The 17637-nt window shown below is 52.1% G+C and overlaps 1 protein-coding gene across 1 annotated transcript in view; it reads left to right on the forward strand.

The window, feature by feature from the left end:
- LOC119107319 (uncharacterized) overlaps nucleotides 1–17637 on the forward strand; it is a 130039-nt gene that overhangs the window by 65944 nt on the left and 46458 nt on the right. The window contains exons 5-7 of the mRNA XM_037230745.1: nucleotides 654–962; nucleotides 6722–6892; nucleotides 10874–10981. Coding sequence (XP_037086640.1) covers nucleotides 654–962; nucleotides 6722–6892; nucleotides 10874–10981 — 588 coding nt within the window. The remainder of the gene's footprint in view (nucleotides 1–653; nucleotides 963–6721; nucleotides 6893–10873; nucleotides 10982–17637) is intronic.

Raw genomic sequence — 17637 nt, forward strand, 5'->3', positions numbered from 1 at the left:
TTTTCATTCGGCTTCGACCACAGACTTTATTGGCGGTGGACCTGCGGTGCGCTCGCCTCAGCGGTGTCCTCGCTGCCCGTAAGCCCTAATTCAGTAAACATGCAAGAGCCTGCACTCCATTTCCCCATCCCTTCTCAAACTGTGGTCTCAGTGGAACTCTGAAATCCGCTGCCGCCGCTTCCTGCCACCCCCAGACTGTGCCGCTGGTACCCCCGCTGGCGCCGCTTCCTGCCGTCCCCAGGCTGTGCCGCTGGTACCCCAGCTGTGGCCGCTTCCTGCCACCCCCAGGCTGTGCCGCTGGTACCCCAGCTGTGGCCGCTTCATGCCACCCCCAGGCTGTGCCACTGGTACCCCCGCTGCGGCCGCTTCCTGCCGTCCCCAGGCTGTGCCTCTGGTACCCCAGCTGCGGCCGCTTCCTGCCACTCTCAGGCTGTGCCGCTGGTACCCCCGCTGCCGCCGCTTCCTGCCATCCCCAGGCTGTGCCGCTGGTACCCCCGCTGCCGCCGCTTCCTGCCACCCCCAAGCTGTGCCGCTAGTACCCCCGCTGTTGCCGCTGTGCCCTGCCGTCCCTTCTCTCGACACACGGCGATGCCGCTGAGTCCGCAGCGCTCCGCGCCTGGCGTCCCCTCACGCTCCCACCCTCTCACTGACAGGCCGTGATCCCGGTGGACCTGCGGCGCCACGAGGAGCCTCGCTGGCGTCTGCGGCTGAACAACTGCTGCAGCCTGGCGCGCGTGGCGCTTCCGACGCGTACCGAGGGCGCCGTGCCGCGGCTCTGGGCGGCACGGCGGGTCATGGACGACCTCAAGACGTCCGCCGACACGGCCGTCAGCCGTCTCCTGACGCACGCCTTCTACACCCTGCTGCCGGCCCGCTGGGCGCGCTGGCTGGCCGAGAGCTCGATCGTGCTGCCATCTAGCGTGCTGCTGGCGAACCTCGCCGGTCCGGAGGCACCGTTACAGGTGAGCCGATTTAGTTTGGCTCGATTGGTTGGGTTTCGAGTGTGGGTGATGTCTGTGATTCTGGTAGAGGTACGCCACACGATTGCATCTTGGAGGGAACTTAACGACTCCTGTTTTGCGTGTAGTACACTACCATTTCCGTTCAGAAAGGTTGTATGAACCACTTGGGCTATTTCCCAGCATACCGGGTAGACCCCTTATACGCAACAGACTTAAGAAAACATATAGATTTAAGGATCTAATGCCAGCGTGTCGTAGCAAAATACGATAGAGAGCGTGCGTGCTGAATTTCAACGTAATCCGTGGATTTGCGTTGCCAGCGCAGAAACACACACTTGTAAAATATTTCTTCCTAGTATTTTATTGGAAACATAAGCGAGACGGCCATCATCAGCCAGAACCACAGCATTTGACAGTTGCTTCCACTGATGGATGCTGCTCCTCATAACATATGATATATGATATCTCGTGACATCTCCTCTCATGTGGCCATGAAAGCCTGCTTTAGTTCGGCCAGAATGAAGAATTTCTGGTGACAAGAACGTTACACATCCTCCGCTAGCGCATTCCAGACGCAGTAGTCCAGAGGACTCCGGCCAGGGGTTTGGCAGTCATTCGAAGTGAGTATCCCCCGTGTGAGCCGGCTTGTGTATGATTGGGCGTCATTCTGACGGAAAATAAAGCCGGCTGGGTGGAGAAATTCCACGTAGCGCTGCAGTAGCCTCTCTTCCAGCAAGCGAATATACGCAGCCGATCCGACTTACGCGTCTTCGATGAGTAAAACTGAAATTTCAGCGTCTCCGTTCCGGCGACACCCAAGCTAACCATGGCTTTTACCGAAAATCTTAATTGGTCATGGCACAGCCAGCTCGTCGGAACCGCGCCTCACAGACACGGTTGTTCTGAGCCTGCAGCTGGAACCGCGCCCCGCAACCACGGTTGTTCTGAGCGTGCAGCTGAAACCGCGCCTCGCAGACACGGTTGTTCTGAGCGTGCAGCTGAAGCCGCGCCTCGCAATCACGTTTGTTCTGAGCGTACAGCTGGAACCGCACCTCGTAATCACGGTTCTTCTAAGCGCTCAACGACATGTCAAGCTGAAGTCGTCATCGTTGAAAATTACTGTCGACTTTTCCGTCGTTAATCTTCTAGAAATCTCAGTTTGTCGTGCCGGACGCCGGACATCGGCGGAGTTGTAAACCGCTTAAATAACCGCGAAATGGCTCAGGAGGCTCAGGTGGGTTCCAGACTTAATATCCAGGCTCAAGGCTCCAGGTGTCAGACCGGTCTTCTTAAGAGCAGGCCAGCTCATCCACCCCGCCCAGCTGGTCTTCGGACAGTGTTGTGCTTCGGCCACTCCTCGGCCTGTTGGCACAGGAAGCATTCTTCTCAAGTTCCCGCATAAATCAGTTGATCCTGGCTTGTGCATTGAAACTTTGGAAACTCAGCCATAAGAAGACGTCGTCGGCCGTCTTTTTGCTCGAAGCAGTCCTTGATGGTTCGACACATTTCTCCTTGAGAACCGTCTCTGCACGGTTCATGTAGATAGACTTTGCATTTTAGCGTCCATTTATCTATAAAGGCATCTTTGCGCTGCTTAGTAGACCGTTATTGGAGGGACAGATTGAAGAACAGCAACGAATGTATTAAATTGCTGTCATACTTCTGGCACGCACTGCTGTTTTGCCATGAAACCTTCGACATCAATTAAAGTTGCAAAATCTTAAGAATGATGCAATTCAGGTAAGTGAATGCTATGCTATCTCTACATTTTTTAAAGTTATCTGTGAGAAAATGTGAGTGATCTTTTGATGTAGTTCAAAATTTCCTGCTAGAATATCATTGTTGTTCCTTTTCCAATCCGAAGAAGTACACCGTTAAATTTGGGGACCTTTTTGTTGTGCCATCCGGTAGCTTGGCGCGTTTTCCCTTTGGAGTTAAATAAACATACCAAGCGTCGACTTAAGTGGCCGCCACTTATCATATAGCTATTATAATGTGATAGTCGAGCTATGTTATATAATATTGTCATATTCTGGGCTAACTGGCGTGATATTTCGGTGTAAGACTTACCTGTCGGCCGCGTCCCATCAGAGCTGTCCTCATCACGTCGACCGCCTGCAAAGGCTCGAGCGTCGATCCGAAACTTCTAGAGCGTACGGTACGATCAGTCATATAGGGCATTCTGTTCACACACTTATCGCCGCCTATTAACACCGCCATCAAAGTAAAGCGCTGTCCACCCTTTGCACACACCGTCGACTGAAGCGGCGCGTCGCCTCGCATCGCTTCGTTCCGCTTCCCAGGCGCTTGCTTCAGTGGTCCGCCTGGCGGGGAAGCGTCTGCCTCACCCGGCAGGGGACGCCCGAGTCATGCCGGCACCATTGGCAATCGTGAACCAGACTCGGGCCGCCGGATCGGAGCCCGGCAGGCGTCATTAATTGCACCTGTCTCGACGAGTAATCGGTTTGGCCGGCGGCGGCCCGGCGCGCGAGCGACAGCCGGCTACCGTTTCATGTCGGGCCGGCTGCCCTACGCCTCAATATCCGTCCGGGGCTTGCGCGCGGCCGGCCGGGCGATTTGTGACGCCGCGCGGCCAGCGGTGCTGTGATTTATCGAGCTTAAATGCGGTCATCAGACTCAATGAGGTCTCCTGTCGGAGGCGAATGCATTTCACACTATGCAATGCAATAGCTAATACAATGAAGGACACCAGTGGCAGATTATTCTTTGTGAATTTGGCGTTCGTTAGGTATTCTCGCAAAATAAACCAAGGCTGCTGACGATCTCACTGCCTTTCTAGTCATAAACACGTATAAACGATGAATGCGTGCAAGAGCATAGCTGATCATGGTACTTATCAGATGGCCACTCAGGTTCACCCGGATTATTAACGGCAACGAAACTGAAGTTGAGGTGCCTCTTTCTATCGGTTGTTACAGTCTTCCGATCCCTCTTTGGTGTTTTACCTTGAGAGGGTTGTGGGAAAGGAGTTCGCAGAAAGGCGGAGGATACTAATACATTGCAATGAGAAACCGCACCACAGAGCATCGAAACACATTTTCTGGATCGTCTTGTTCAGGACCGTGACTGAAAGGATCCGAATGCACGAAAGTCATGCACCGCAGAAATTAGCACGTAGTTCGTGTACAGTACTCAAGTTGCGAGAGAATATTGTACAAATGTTAGCCCACATCGCGCTCGCACATTCCCACATTTGAGAACCCCGCGCGGTTAGCTCATCAGCGCCCGCTCCACCTGACGCGCATTTGGATCCATCCAGCCTGTTGCGTAAAAATGACGGCCATCATCGGGGCGTGTTTGAAGCAGGGGCAGTGGGCTGCTAATTTGTGGTCACAAATCCCTATGATTCAGGTTAGCCTAACTGGCCGAGGTTCGGTGGGCTCATTGACGCTGTTTTCGATGCACGCTATGAGTTTGGGAAGGCACGCAACGTTTCCTGTGAACTTGTAAGTTTGGCGCAAACGTCGGACGAACTGTTTGAACTTCTTCCAACTAGTCCGGCATTTTTTTCTGGAGATTTCCGAAAGCAATCTTTCTGGCCCTGAGACGGGGACTATCTACGTCGACGTAATAAACATCAAGAGATAGCTGGTTCGGAGCGCCCAGAATGAGCACACGCAATAACGCGAGGCATTCCCGGCATCTTCTGTGCTCCACATAAACATGGAACATTTCTCTTTCCCAACATTCTTGTGCCATAACATCCAAGTGAATGGCACCAACAGCCTGGCTTTGTAATTGCCCCTAAATGAGCAACAGAGCTGCCTGGGTCGAAGTGATTTCGACAATGTCACGGTAGATTATGTTCAAGTAAGTCGTAGCCACTATTTTAGGCGCCGAATTTGGAGGTTTTTCGTCTTCTCGGCATTGCTTCATTCGTGACGACTTGCTTATGAGAATAGGTCAAGAGCGTTGCATGAGGCCTTGCCATTGCGATAACTCGACAAACAGCATGCTGCAACATGTTGCAGGATGCAGGACTTACGCCAATTCACCCCGTTCTTACGCCAGGTCATAATATGCCAATAATGGGTTTCGCTGTTGACCGTCTGAAGAAGTTCGCGGTCAAAGGAAAAAGTCAAAAAGGTATTTATACGTGTCGTGCACGTACCAATAACCTGCCAGGAAGCTGACGTTTTTATGCGAAGTTCAGGCATTAACTATCACATATGATTTAACGAGAACACGTTTGCACATCGCTTTACTCGTCATACCTTGTAAGGTCAACTTTGTATCCACTGTGCTGTGGGTTCCATTTTATGTTGGAATCGTAGAAATGCCTTGCTTTTGTACCATCTGTGGGATTCCCACCTTACATGCATGCTAGAAAAGGTCGTGGTGTGGATAAACTTCTAGCTTATGGTTGTGTTTTTAGTCGCGTTGGGTTATGTGTTACCCAATGAAAACCGACTCACAGCACCGCAGCGAGGAAATGTGTACGCTCTAAGAGTTCCTGGCTTCATTGTGTCTCAGGGACATAAAACATTGTATCGATGTCCCAGATGCACAATTCGGCCATGTTCGACCATGTTCGACCTGACATGGGTGCCGAGTGAGCAGTCACACGGCGTCTAAAATTGGAAACGACGCCGACGTTCAACATGTTTGGAAAATTGCACACGTCCGATGCTTCAAAATATGTTCGCTGGTGCAGGTAACGCATTGACTTCTATCTCGCATGGACTGTGCAGCCATCGTACCAGAACGTCCATATTTTGGAGGCGCATGGATATATGCTTGTTTTACTCCAAATGCCAAGTGATCCCAATTGTGCCAGCATAGCTGAAGTTGTCTTATCCTGTGATATCATCGGTAGCATGCGGGTCACCCCAAAAAAACAACAAAAAAACGCTGTTGTCCGTGTCGTAAAATTCAGTCATCGAATCACTTCGAATCGGTGATATTGTTTCATGGATTCTGAGAAATGAAGAGGAAAACTTGCCCCAGGTAACCCGGAAGTGCCCCAGTCAGTGCAGTTGCATCTCTCAATTAAAGACTATAATCGCATGATTTGCTTGACATTCATTCTACCATTGCTGAAATATGTGCCTTTTATACGCAAGCATGGTGCTTCTCGAATACATAAGTGATCCCTACCTCGGTGTCCGAGAAATAATGAAATTTACGAGTATCAACAGAAATCAATCTTCTTCGTTCTGGCTTAGCTCAATCTTCTTCGTTCTGGGTTAGTTCAGTCTTCCTCGTTCTGGTCTGTGTGTCGTGAACGACGCAAGCACAGGATGTTTTTCAGAAAACGCGTGCATACAGTACAGTCTCACCGCTGCTTTGCTGGGCAATCCACGTTGAACGATCCAATCCAGGTGATGTATGGTGTAAATTCGAGACCTCCAGCACGAGGGTGTATGGCCAACGTAATCCACAACCCTGATGATGTCCGCTGCGGCGACGGCTGCCGTAAGTAAGGCCTAACACGAGCGCCACTTCCGCCAAAGCACTGCCGTTGAAACGTCCCGAGTTGGCCGGGGCACCAGTCGGAGCGGCGCCCTGTCGCGACCCGGTGAGCCTCGGCCGGCGCCGCGTGCCCCGCGGCCAAGCTGTCCCCGATTCCCGACCCAAAATGTGTCGCCTCACCGGTCTTGACGGGTGGTCCCTGATAGTGCTGGCGATCTCACGGAGCTCGTCAGTCCTCCTGTCATGGCTGTTTTCATCCAGCGTACTACGCAGCAAAGCACTCAGCGCTCCTATGACGTCATTCTGACATTATCCCGGTTCGACAGGTGGGCGGCAGCACGGTGACGGCGCTGTTCCCGCTGGAGCCGCCGCCGCCGACCGCCGTGGTCTCGGTCAGCGTCGTGACGTATAGTGACGTCATGCACGTCAGCGTGGCGTGCCGGGGCCCGTCCGGTGACGCGCCGGCCCGCCGGCTCATGCTGGAGCTGCGCAGGCAGGTCAGTGGTGCAGGCCGGGTCGGGTCAGGCCGGAGCGGGGCTCGCACGAGGTGGGTCGAGCTGATGGGAAGCAACAGGTCAGAATACTTGTTTGAGTCTGTCAGGCGCGTTTTATAATCTTTGTTTTCAATTGATTATGGATAAGTAGACCGAGACCAATTATTGAGGGACCATTGTCTGGCTAAGACAATGAAAAGGAACTTGTTATGGGGAAGGGTAACACATTATGTGGCTGAGCCGCATCGATACGAATAACCTGAAATTGGATTTCATCGCACCGATGCAAACCGTATGAGGGAAGAGAAAACATGTCGTCAAATACATTCAAATGATATCCGTCTGTCCCATCTAGCGGAAGTCATTGCCTTCCGGCTACATGATTGCCTTGTTGTTGATGCTGCCCCAAATCATAGCAAACTCCTATGTCCCCTCCCAGCATACCGTTTCCTTGATCTACCTCAGAGATCTGAGCACTTGAATGGCGTCGCCCTTGGTGGAAGCCTCTGGCCGGCTGCCCGCGCCGGAGTCGGTCTCACCAGTGCCGGCCGCCACCGGTCGCCACTGGTCGCCCGTCTGCGCCGCCCGGGGACCTGTGCAATCACCGACGACACTGGAGTTCAGCCGCCGCCAGCTCCCGGTCACCTTCAAACTTCATCCCATCTCCTCGGCACGCCGCACAATGGAGCCATCCAGAACTCATCGCCGCTTTAATAAAATAATGCTCTTCCTGCGCCCAAATGGGTATTGGACTCAGGCGGCCCGACTCCGGCGACCGGGAGCCCGGGCGCGATGACGCTCACGCTCTGGACGAGCGTCGACGCGGGCGACGGCAGCCCGACAGGGCTGCAGGCACCATCTCGCCAGGCGCTCCCCATCGGTGGAGAAGACATCGCGGAGGCGGCTCGGCGGCATCCGGCGACGGCCCTCTCTCGGGAGAGCACGCCACGCCACCGCCGGCGCCCAATGAAGGATTTGCATCGCGGCATTTCGAACAGCCTTGTCGGCGCCGTATTGGAACGGTCCCGTCGGAGCGGCGTTGGTACGCGTCTGTCGCGGGCGGCTGTTGTGTTGGAGACTGGCCGCTCATACAGCGCGACCAGGGCTTGGTGACACCCGTTGGCTTCGTCGCATTGGCTGAATATTGGTGACCGGTGTGATGCCGGGCAAGCTCAACACTGGCGACTCTGACGTAACGCCCCCGGGCGCGCCCGGCTGGCCGCCGGTTTCCAATGACCGAGGTGGGGAGGGGGAGGGGGGACGGAGCCGACGGCACCCCGCCGAGACCGTCCGTCGGCCGGTGGCCCCCGTTCGTCGGGCGTGCGGTCGGCGGATCGATCGCGGATCACGGCGTCACCGGTCCTGCGGCGGCGCACGATCAGCCGTCACCGGTCCTGCGGCGGCGCACGATCAGCCGTCACCGGTCCTGCGGCGGCGCACGGTCCGCTGTTACCGGTCCTGCGGCGGCGCACGATCGGCCGTTATCGGTCCTGCGGCGGCGCACGATCGGCCGTCACCGATCCTGCGGAGGCGCATGGTCGGGGGTCACCGGTCTTGCGGCGGCGCACGGTCGGCTGTCACCGGTCCTGCGGCGGCGCACGGTCGGAGGTCACCGGTCTTGCGGCGGCGCACGGTCGGAGGTCACCGGTCCTGCGGCGGCGCACGGTTGACCGTCACCGGTCCTGCGGCGGCGCACGATTAGCCGTCACCGGTCCTGCGGCGGCGCACAATCGGGAGTCACCGGTCCCAGCGTCCAGTGACAGACGGACCACCGAGAATTGTGGCGCGTCTGGGTGTCATGGTACCCGCCGGTGCTTCACTGCACCAGACACAGCAAATCATCCGATTCCGGGATATGTGCATGCTGGAAGGACCTGATATGGAAGCTGCAGGCAGTGTACCAGAAATGTGCGCGGAGATTTGTCTGAGAAACGTACACTGAAATATGCGCGGTGAGAGAAGCGACATAGAATGTTACACCGTACAAGTAGACTCCTACTGCATATCACAACATAAAATAATGGTAGAGATGTGTTGAATATTCAGCACCGGGCATCTTAAGAAACATGCTAGGTATGCACAGCGGCAATTCTACGGTAAATGCTGTTAATTTGCGTTAACAGGATTAAGCAATCTCAGAAATCGGTGGGCGTTTCGGTTGAAATGCGCGGTGATGTAAAATTTTACAGACAAGAACGAAGCATGACGTCAGGACGGACCTCTTTGACTGCTCATATTTTAGGATGGAGAACATCGCTTGGCTTGCTCAGGTGTAAAGTACGGACGGTAAATCGAGTCAACATGCCATGAACGGGACGTTGCACATTTTACCGAAGCTGCGAACGCAAGCCAAACATATTCTTGAAATGTTGCCAATGGACTATTTGGACGACATGTTTTTCAGATAAAGAAAAATAAACCATTAAAATTCCGACCAGACAAGTTTTTCGTGCTCGAAACGTGGTTTCACCTTCGATAATGAATAGGATGCTTTGCATCTAGGAACACCATGCACTCGTAATGTGCAGACTTCAGACCTTTCGCCCTTTCTCATTAGGCTTTCATGAGTAAAGCTTATTTTTCAGACCTCCGGCGACCAGCTGGTGTTTCGCTTGGCAAGCATCGAGTGCTTAGCTGCCCACATGTAAACCCCAGCCCATTTCTCCGTAAGACCTGGGTGACGTGTGAAGGCTTGCAATCAGTACAATGCCTGGCCCAGCGGGACAGAATGACACTCGTACACCTGGCCATTCCCCGAGCAACAATTCGCAAAAATTGCTTTGCTTTGACATGAAATTTTAACTAATTCCCGAACAAGTGTTCACTACTTCACCCGCCAGTCGCCGCTCCTCACCAACACCTTTTAGCCGCCGCCCCACATTAGCAACATCCAGTCGTCGCTCCCCACCAGCACCCTACAGTCGCGACTCCCCATCAAACCCCTCACGCCACCACTCCCCGCCAGCCCCTCCAGTCGGCACTCCCCGCCAGCGCCCGGTATGTCGGCACCACACCAGTCACGCGCGCGTGCGGCCCGCTTTCAGCGCGTCCGTGGCACCTGCACACCTGCTAGGAACAGTATGCCGGCGGCAGGGTAGGCTCTCAGCCTGTTTCCGCCGCGTGGCCGCGAGCCCGGAGCTAATGGAGTGCAGTACGGCAAAGCCAGGCGGACGGCTGGCTTGGCGAGTCCGCTGGACAGCACAGGCGGGTCCCCAGGGAATCATTTTACCCCAGAATGCGCCGCCACTAAAACTCGGCGGCGACAGCATCGGGGCGTAAACTACTCCCCATCGGCGGGGAGGGGGTTATTCGACGGACGAAAGGCAGATTCGAGAGCGCTTGACGTCCAGACAATAATCATGAATGGTGGATTTGTCTAACGGCTTGAAAGTTGAAACAAAATTATCCAGCTGTTTCGACGACTAGGAATGGAGCGGTCGATGGTCAAAATTTTCTCAACAGTAATTTACACTCCGTTTTCATCTGCCTATATTTATTGTAGGTCGTGATCCCAAATTCTGAAGTATGGTAAATTTCAGCCACCTGTTATCAGTGCGATTGACCATTATTTTTCAGTGACATTTCTTTTTCTGTTGGCCTACATCGCTGCCAGTGGTGACCGGCCGGTAACAACACTGTCGGGCGTGTTATGACGCGTATCGGCGAAGGATGTGTAGCGGTGTGTAACAATACATTTCTATGTGTAGCGGACTGTTAGAAGGTATGTACCGTGGTCATACAAATGGAGCGAGCAAGTGTGACGTCACCCGTGCGTCTAAAGCACCCTACTCAGACTGTAGCACCAGATGCTCATGTGGTCTAGTGTGATGTCACCCGCGCGTCTAAAGCACCCTACTCAGACTGTAGCACCATATGCTCATGTGGTCTAGTGTGACGTCACCCGCGCGTCTAAAGCACCCTACTCAGACTGTAGCACCATATGCTCATGTGGTCACGCCTGTATGACGCCACCGTTCTCCCCAGCTGAAAACGCTATACAACCTGGTGAAGAACCGCCGAGGCCACCGGGAGGTGAAGCGGCCCCTGGTCACCAGTGACGGCACGTCAGCGACCAGTCGGCCCACGGACGAGGTCAGTCCTGGGTCACGCGCACTGGCCGCACCATGCATGCTGTGGGCTGTGCTCGACATGAGCTCACGCGAAGCCAGTTGTTCTGTGCGAACTTGTATCCAGAAGTGCAGTGATGCGATCTCTCTCACCCTCACGGCGAGGCTCGAGTCGTGAATATTGTGGCCGACGTTCTTCTCATTGGCCGAGGAGAGCCGGACGGTCACTCGGCAGGCAGGACGACTTATCACACGAGATGAGTGCTTCTGTAGAGCTCTGTAACGCAGTCACCCTGCATCGTCTAAGACAAGGCAGGCAGGACGGCTTATCATACAAGACGAGTGCTTCTGTAGAGCTCTGTAACGCAGTCACCCTGCATCGTCTAAGACAAGATGAGCCCAGGCAGTCAGTTGAGTGCCTGAAGGCATTCACAATGATACTTTTTGTTTCAAATTTGGTTGCTCGGGAGGTCGTTTAATCCCCACCTTGAGAGACTATGCAGTTCACGAATATGGCTATTGTATCCCTGTGAGATCAGGCATGTGTAAAATAAAGGGCCCTTCTCAATCTGCCGGTACAATGCGTTTGCCGAAAAATATGCAATCGTTTGAAAGGGTGTCCGTGTCCCTGTGGGCTGAACCAGAGCTGATTTTGTCAGCACTATAGTGCCGATCGATTTTGTGTCCCAGTTCAATGCACGTGGTAGTTTCCATTTTGCCAGCTCCAGGCAAACAGGCGGTCAAAACCTCATTAGCCTACGTCAGTGGCAATGACGTCAGGAGGGGGAAGGCTTCGTCATCGCCGTGATGCCGACGAATCCGCCAAACGTGTCCGCATCCTGCTGCCTATCTGCCAGCAGACTGCGGATGATAACGCGTATTGGTCCAGCATTGATCGCTTCCACCCACAGCGAGCCCCCTCTGCTCACATAACTCGACTCGGGGGATATGATCAGCTTTGGTCGCTCTAGATCAAACGTCGTAGTGCTCCACCCGCGGTGCTGATTGGGCATGCGCCTTCCTTGCTCGCTGCCCTTGGTGATGCTCGTGTTTCCATTTTCATTGCCGTTGGCAATGTTCGTCCCAAGAGGGTTTGCCGTGAGCTGAAGTGGCTGAGCTGAGCGGGGGTGAGTGGAGTATGCTCGAATATAACATGCATTTCCTTTCCGACTCATGCAATCTCATTTGGCGGTATTGTTGTCAGAACTGGAGTTGACTGACGGAAGGGAAATGCGTTACGACTGACGGCCGCTCTGTCCGTTTTACCTACTGTAACATTCCTTGTTTATATGCGTCGCGTGCGTAAATTGTCGAAGCTTGGCAGTGAAGACGACTACGGTGTTTTGCAGTGACGCAGCCGAGGCTTCCAGTTTGATGGTATTGTCAGGCCTTACAACATGAAAAATAATTGAAAATGAAACGAAATCGATACCTCATGAACTTAAAACAGTGATGTAATCGATGCATAAGAAGCATGCAGAAAATGATCATTATGCTTCGTAAGCTAGACCAAATGGCCCGATCTCTCTGTCTGACCATATGATCTCAACAGCTGCTAGAATTCAGGCGTGGCTGAATGTCATTGGTCAGACCCAGCGCGGTAACCACACCGGAAGCGCCGCGCAGCGCCGCCGGCCTCATTGCCCGTCGCGTGCGGCGGTGCTGCAGCCAACATCGCCTCATAGATCCCATAATGAGCGAATCGGCCGGCTGATTACAGTGCTGCGAGTCCCTGATGACGCCTCTCAGCATTGTTTGCAAGCATAGCTCCCGCGGCACGTGGCCGCAATGCATGCATCCAGCACGCAACGGTTGGCGCCCAGGAAACCGAGACGGTGCGCGGCCGTCCGGCCTCGGCACCGCGCTCGCTTCTTTCACTGATGAGTTGTGATCACGCGGAAGCCAGCGTCCGCTCAGCGGCCGAGCCATCAGCGCCCCGGGTCGCTCGCTGTGGACTGGGGCCGGTTGCTTCAGCGCCCCCGGGTCGCTCGCTGTGGACTGGGGCCGGTCGCTTCAGCGCCCCCGGGGCACTCGCTGTGGACTGGGGCCGATCGCTTCAGCGCCCCCGGGTCGCACGCTGTGGACAGGGCCGGTCGTTTTGTCCAGCCGTCGTCGGGTGCTCACTGCCGCGCTGCGGTCGGTGCTGCGGCTGCGGCCGCGCTGTCGGTGCTGCGGCTGCGGTCCGCGCGGCCGGCGCTGCCTGCAACTGGCCGCTATTGTTGGGCTAAGGGGGAGGGGGGGGGGGGGAGGCGAGAGGGGGAATACACCCACGATTAGCGGTGCCCAGCGGACCGGAGACGCCTGTACGAGGTGCAGGTGCGCGCGTGACTGAGTAGGCGTGGAGTTGGGCTCATATTGGATCGGGATTGTCCTGGAGGGAGGTGACGCAGTATCGATTAACTGAGCTAATATTGGTAGTCTAACTGATCTCGCTCTGAGTTGAACGACATGAGCCTCAAAGGACTTTGGCTACCGGCAGTAAAAAGCTAAATGCACACCGCGGTGGGCAAATTTCGAATACAGTAGGCATCAAATAATCTTAAAAGTGGTTCATGTGACGTGTTTTATAACATGAGGCGTCTTTTGAGTTTTTAACTGTGTCCTTGATGTGGAGCTTTTGGATCAGTAGTCTGCACTGTTTCTGCAACAGTTGAAGTCGACCAACAGTCGTTACCATTCCTTCTCAGTAATAAACTGCACTGTGTGTTCTGTTACGTTCAAAATCTGCGAGATTGTCCAAGCGTCGCAATAATAGACCCAGACTAGTCATCACACTAGGGAAGAAATCATAACTGATTGTCGCACCCGGACTTCATGCCTTGGGGTAATCTCAAGAACCGCATCCAACAACATATGGGAAAACCAGCAACCCTCAAAAGCCCAAGGTCGCCTTCAGACTTCAAGGGAGTGTTCCACGTTTGTATGGGGTCTTGAACTGAAATACCATCTGGAAGATCACTTGGCGCCGTTTACAGCCCTGCCCCTCTTGAGGTCTAAAACATCTAGATTCTGAGCTACATACCCGCAAACAAGCTGGCTGTTTCGGAAGACTATTTCAAGGTCACCCAGGCATCCATGACGCTATGATAACGCCATTCAAATCTTACTATTTCATTGCTCGTGCGACGACAAATGCCAATAAAAAGGTGATTGTCGAGTCGTACATATCTGGCGTTCGTGAAGACGATTTCCATGTATAATGGCCATCAATTGGCCTTCAATCACTGTTGTGCAAGGTACAATGACGTAAACAAACAATTCCGTATTGAGGCATATATTTACTAAACAGAAAAACTGTGGTGTCTTGGACAGTCTTTTCCACTGATAAGCATACCAGTAGTGATAAGTGAACCTATTCCATCATATCTGATGATTTCTTCAATATCTTCGAATGTGGTACATTTCCTTAAAAATGAGGTGCATTACCGTGAACAATCGACCGCATAATCTACACCCTGCCAGAGGTTCAGCTCTTGCTCATTCTGAACCGCGACGTGGCCTATCTGGAGTGTCTTTTGTCGTTTCAATATGACGGGCGTGGAATAACTGATAAATATCGCTGACTGATGATATCGTGCTTTGTCATTGGATTGGTAATAGAACGCCACCAGTCACGATTGTGTGACTAATACACTTGCCACTGTTGTTCAGTTACACTTGCACCCGGTTGTTCAGTTATATCCATTCTGCTATCAAATGGGCCCACTGCATAGTTATCTGCTATGCGAGTGAGGGGTCGTCAAACAAAACATAACATCTGGGTTTCACGTAGCGCAGCAGCTCTTGTCTGGTGATGCTATCATCAGTGTTGACTAGCGGGTCTTAGGAGGTCGGAGCATGGGGAACAGTTCGCGAACAGAACCGTTTGTTGTGGCTCTTTTCCAGAACATCTTGTGGCTGGGCCCCTGGAACCGTCCGCCCAGGCCTTTTGGCGTGCCTCCTCGTTTCTGTGGAAAGTCGCCAAGTCACTGCAACCACGATAGTGCGCTTTTGCCTGTCAACAACTAATTTATGCCGGTCTTGTCAGCAAATTTCCCGCCAGCGTTAGGGACACTTAATTAAAAGGAGTGCTCTAAGTTTATACGGGGTTTTGCACTGAAGTAGTCATCTTGAAGATTATTCGGTGCAGTTCACAGCGCTGCCCTCCTCAAGACCTAAACCCCTCTGCTGTCTCAGCCATACGCCGCAAATATGTGCGGCTTTTCGGCGACCATTTCAAGATCACCCAGACATCCCTGACATCATAATGATGTCATTCAAATCCTGTAATTTCATTAGCTATATGGCGATGAGGGCCAATGCAGATACAGTTGTCGACTCTCAATCAGTGTTGTACCAGGCAAGATGACGTAAACAATGACGTATTGAAAAGCTTTTTCTTAAAAGAGAAGTTATCTTAACTGGTGCAATTTTTCCACTTAAAAGTACAATAAAAGTTACAAGTGAGCTATTTTATAATGTCTTGTACTTGGGGCAATATCTTCAAATGTGGACCATTTCTTTTAACACGCGCTCGGGTGGGGGGTCAGATTGCCCCCCCCCCCGAAGGTTTTTCAGAATGGTTTTCGAACGGCGCGGCTTAGCTGCACCAAATGTTGCAGAGCTGTTAGCAATTAAATAGTGGATCGTTTGGTGTAAGAAATTTAAATGTACCTTGCAAGGTCACTGACCTATGACAGGTCAAAGTCAGGCCATGATTTTAGCGGAGACAATGTGTGGGGAATCGTTCAACCTGATGCGAACAACGGAGTGTTTGATGAAGCTATACATCTTTGAGATGCTTTATTAGGCAACACAAACATAACATCAGCAAATTATGTCGACCTAAGGTCAGGTATGAAGACCAGACAAAGGTCAAAACCAACCTGTTTTATTACCCTAGGGCTTCCTGTATGGGGTAGTTTTCGGTGCTCATTTTGAATTCATTGATGGCAGGAACCGCCTCATACATCTTCCATTGAGTTTTCAGAGCTCAGAATAGGTTATTGACCTAAAATGACCCCGCTCGACCTTTCTTTTAGGAGCATGCTGCCTACCGTAATCTTTGTTGCTTATTCAAATGCAAAACTCAGAGCAGTCTTACATGGTTTTGGTTCCCATGACGTTCAAAAAGTCAAACAAGTTCACTGACCTTACATGAGCTTGTCAAATTTTGCTTAGAAACAGTTATCTAGGTTCTGGAGGCACTTGGGGGACCGACCTGGAATTTGACCTTGTTTGCCTTTATTTGACCAGAAGGTCATGATCTAGTGACCTCAAACTTTGACCTAAGTGAGTTTATGTACAGGTCAACACACCCTGCAAATTTGGTGTCTTCAGCTTTCTTAGTTCCCGAGATCTTAGGGGGGCCATTTTGACCCTCTGAGATCTCAGTAACTAAGAGAGCTAGACACACCAAATGTACAGGATGTGTTGGCTTGCGCGTAAACTCACTTAAGTCAACGTTCGAGGTCCAAGTTCGTGTTATTTGGGTCAAACAAGGTCAAACTCCAGGCTGGTCTCCAAGATGCCCCAGATCTAGATAACCGCACTAAGAAAAAGGTCACGTGCTCGTTTAAGGTCAGTGACGTTGTTTGATCTTTAGAAGATTATGGTAACCAAAACCATACAAGACTGCTTTGAGTTTTGCACTTGAATAATTGATAAAGATTACGCTAGACAGTATGCTCCTGAAAACAAAGTGTTGACGTGGGTCAGTTTAGGTTAATGACCTATTCTGCCCTTCACAATGTCCATGGAAGATGCATAACGCGGTTCCTGTTATCAATAAATACGAAATGAGCGCCAGAAACTACCTCATACAGCAATCCCGAGAGTAATAAAACAGGTTGGTTTTTGACATTGGTCTGACCTATATACCTGACCCTAGGTCAATGATTTTTGTAGTTGTCATGGTTTAGGAAAGTATCTCAGAGAAAGCATGGCTTTGTCTAGCACTTCGTTGTTGCATAAAATTGGACGGTTGCCGAGAAACTGACTTCGCTGAATCAATGGCCTGATTTTGACCTGCCGTAGGTCAACGACTTGATAAGATGCAACTAAGTTTTTAATACCAAAACATCCGCTATTCAATTGCCTACAGCTTTGCAATATTTGGCGTGGGTACGCCTCGCCGTTCGGAAACAATTATGCAACAATCTTCGGGAGTCAATTTGACCCTTATCCGAGTGCGTGTTAATTTTATCTGGACCCCCCCCCCCCCCGTAGTTCTAAAAGCTGCTGAACATTGAAGCCAATTTTTTTTATCTCACCCCAGGTGTTATCATGTGAAATGCTTGTCAATATTTGCGGGCTAGCCTAGCATATGAACGAATGGGCATGACAAAACATTATATGCCTGCAGGATTTTACGGGAGACAGTACATATTACAAAGTGGGGTGAGTTGTATCATGTCCAAGTAGCATCCGGGTGACTTATTCCAAATGGATGTGACGGATGGCAGTCCCGAGTCACTCAGCTTACGCAAAGCAGCTCCCTGTGCCCTCCAGTGTACCTCCGGTCACACACGTGCACGCGTCTCGTCTTGGGGTGAGCGCAACAAACATATTTTTGCAGATCGTTGGAATTCATAGCGATCAGTGTTGATGTGTGCTTAAGGACTTATAGCATAACTAGACCAATGCGAATGGTATACTGAGTGCTGAGGAAGAAAATGTGTCGTATGCACTGGAAAGCAGATG

Source organism: Pollicipes pollicipes, unplaced genomic scaffold (assembly GCF_011947565.3).
Source record: "Pollicipes pollicipes isolate AB1234 unplaced genomic scaffold, Ppol_2.1 Scaffold_6686;HRSCAF=7923_pilon_pilon_pilon, whole genome shotgun sequence".
NCBI lineage: Eukaryota > Metazoa > Arthropoda > Thecostraca > Pollicipedomorpha > Pollicipedidae > Pollicipes > Pollicipes pollicipes.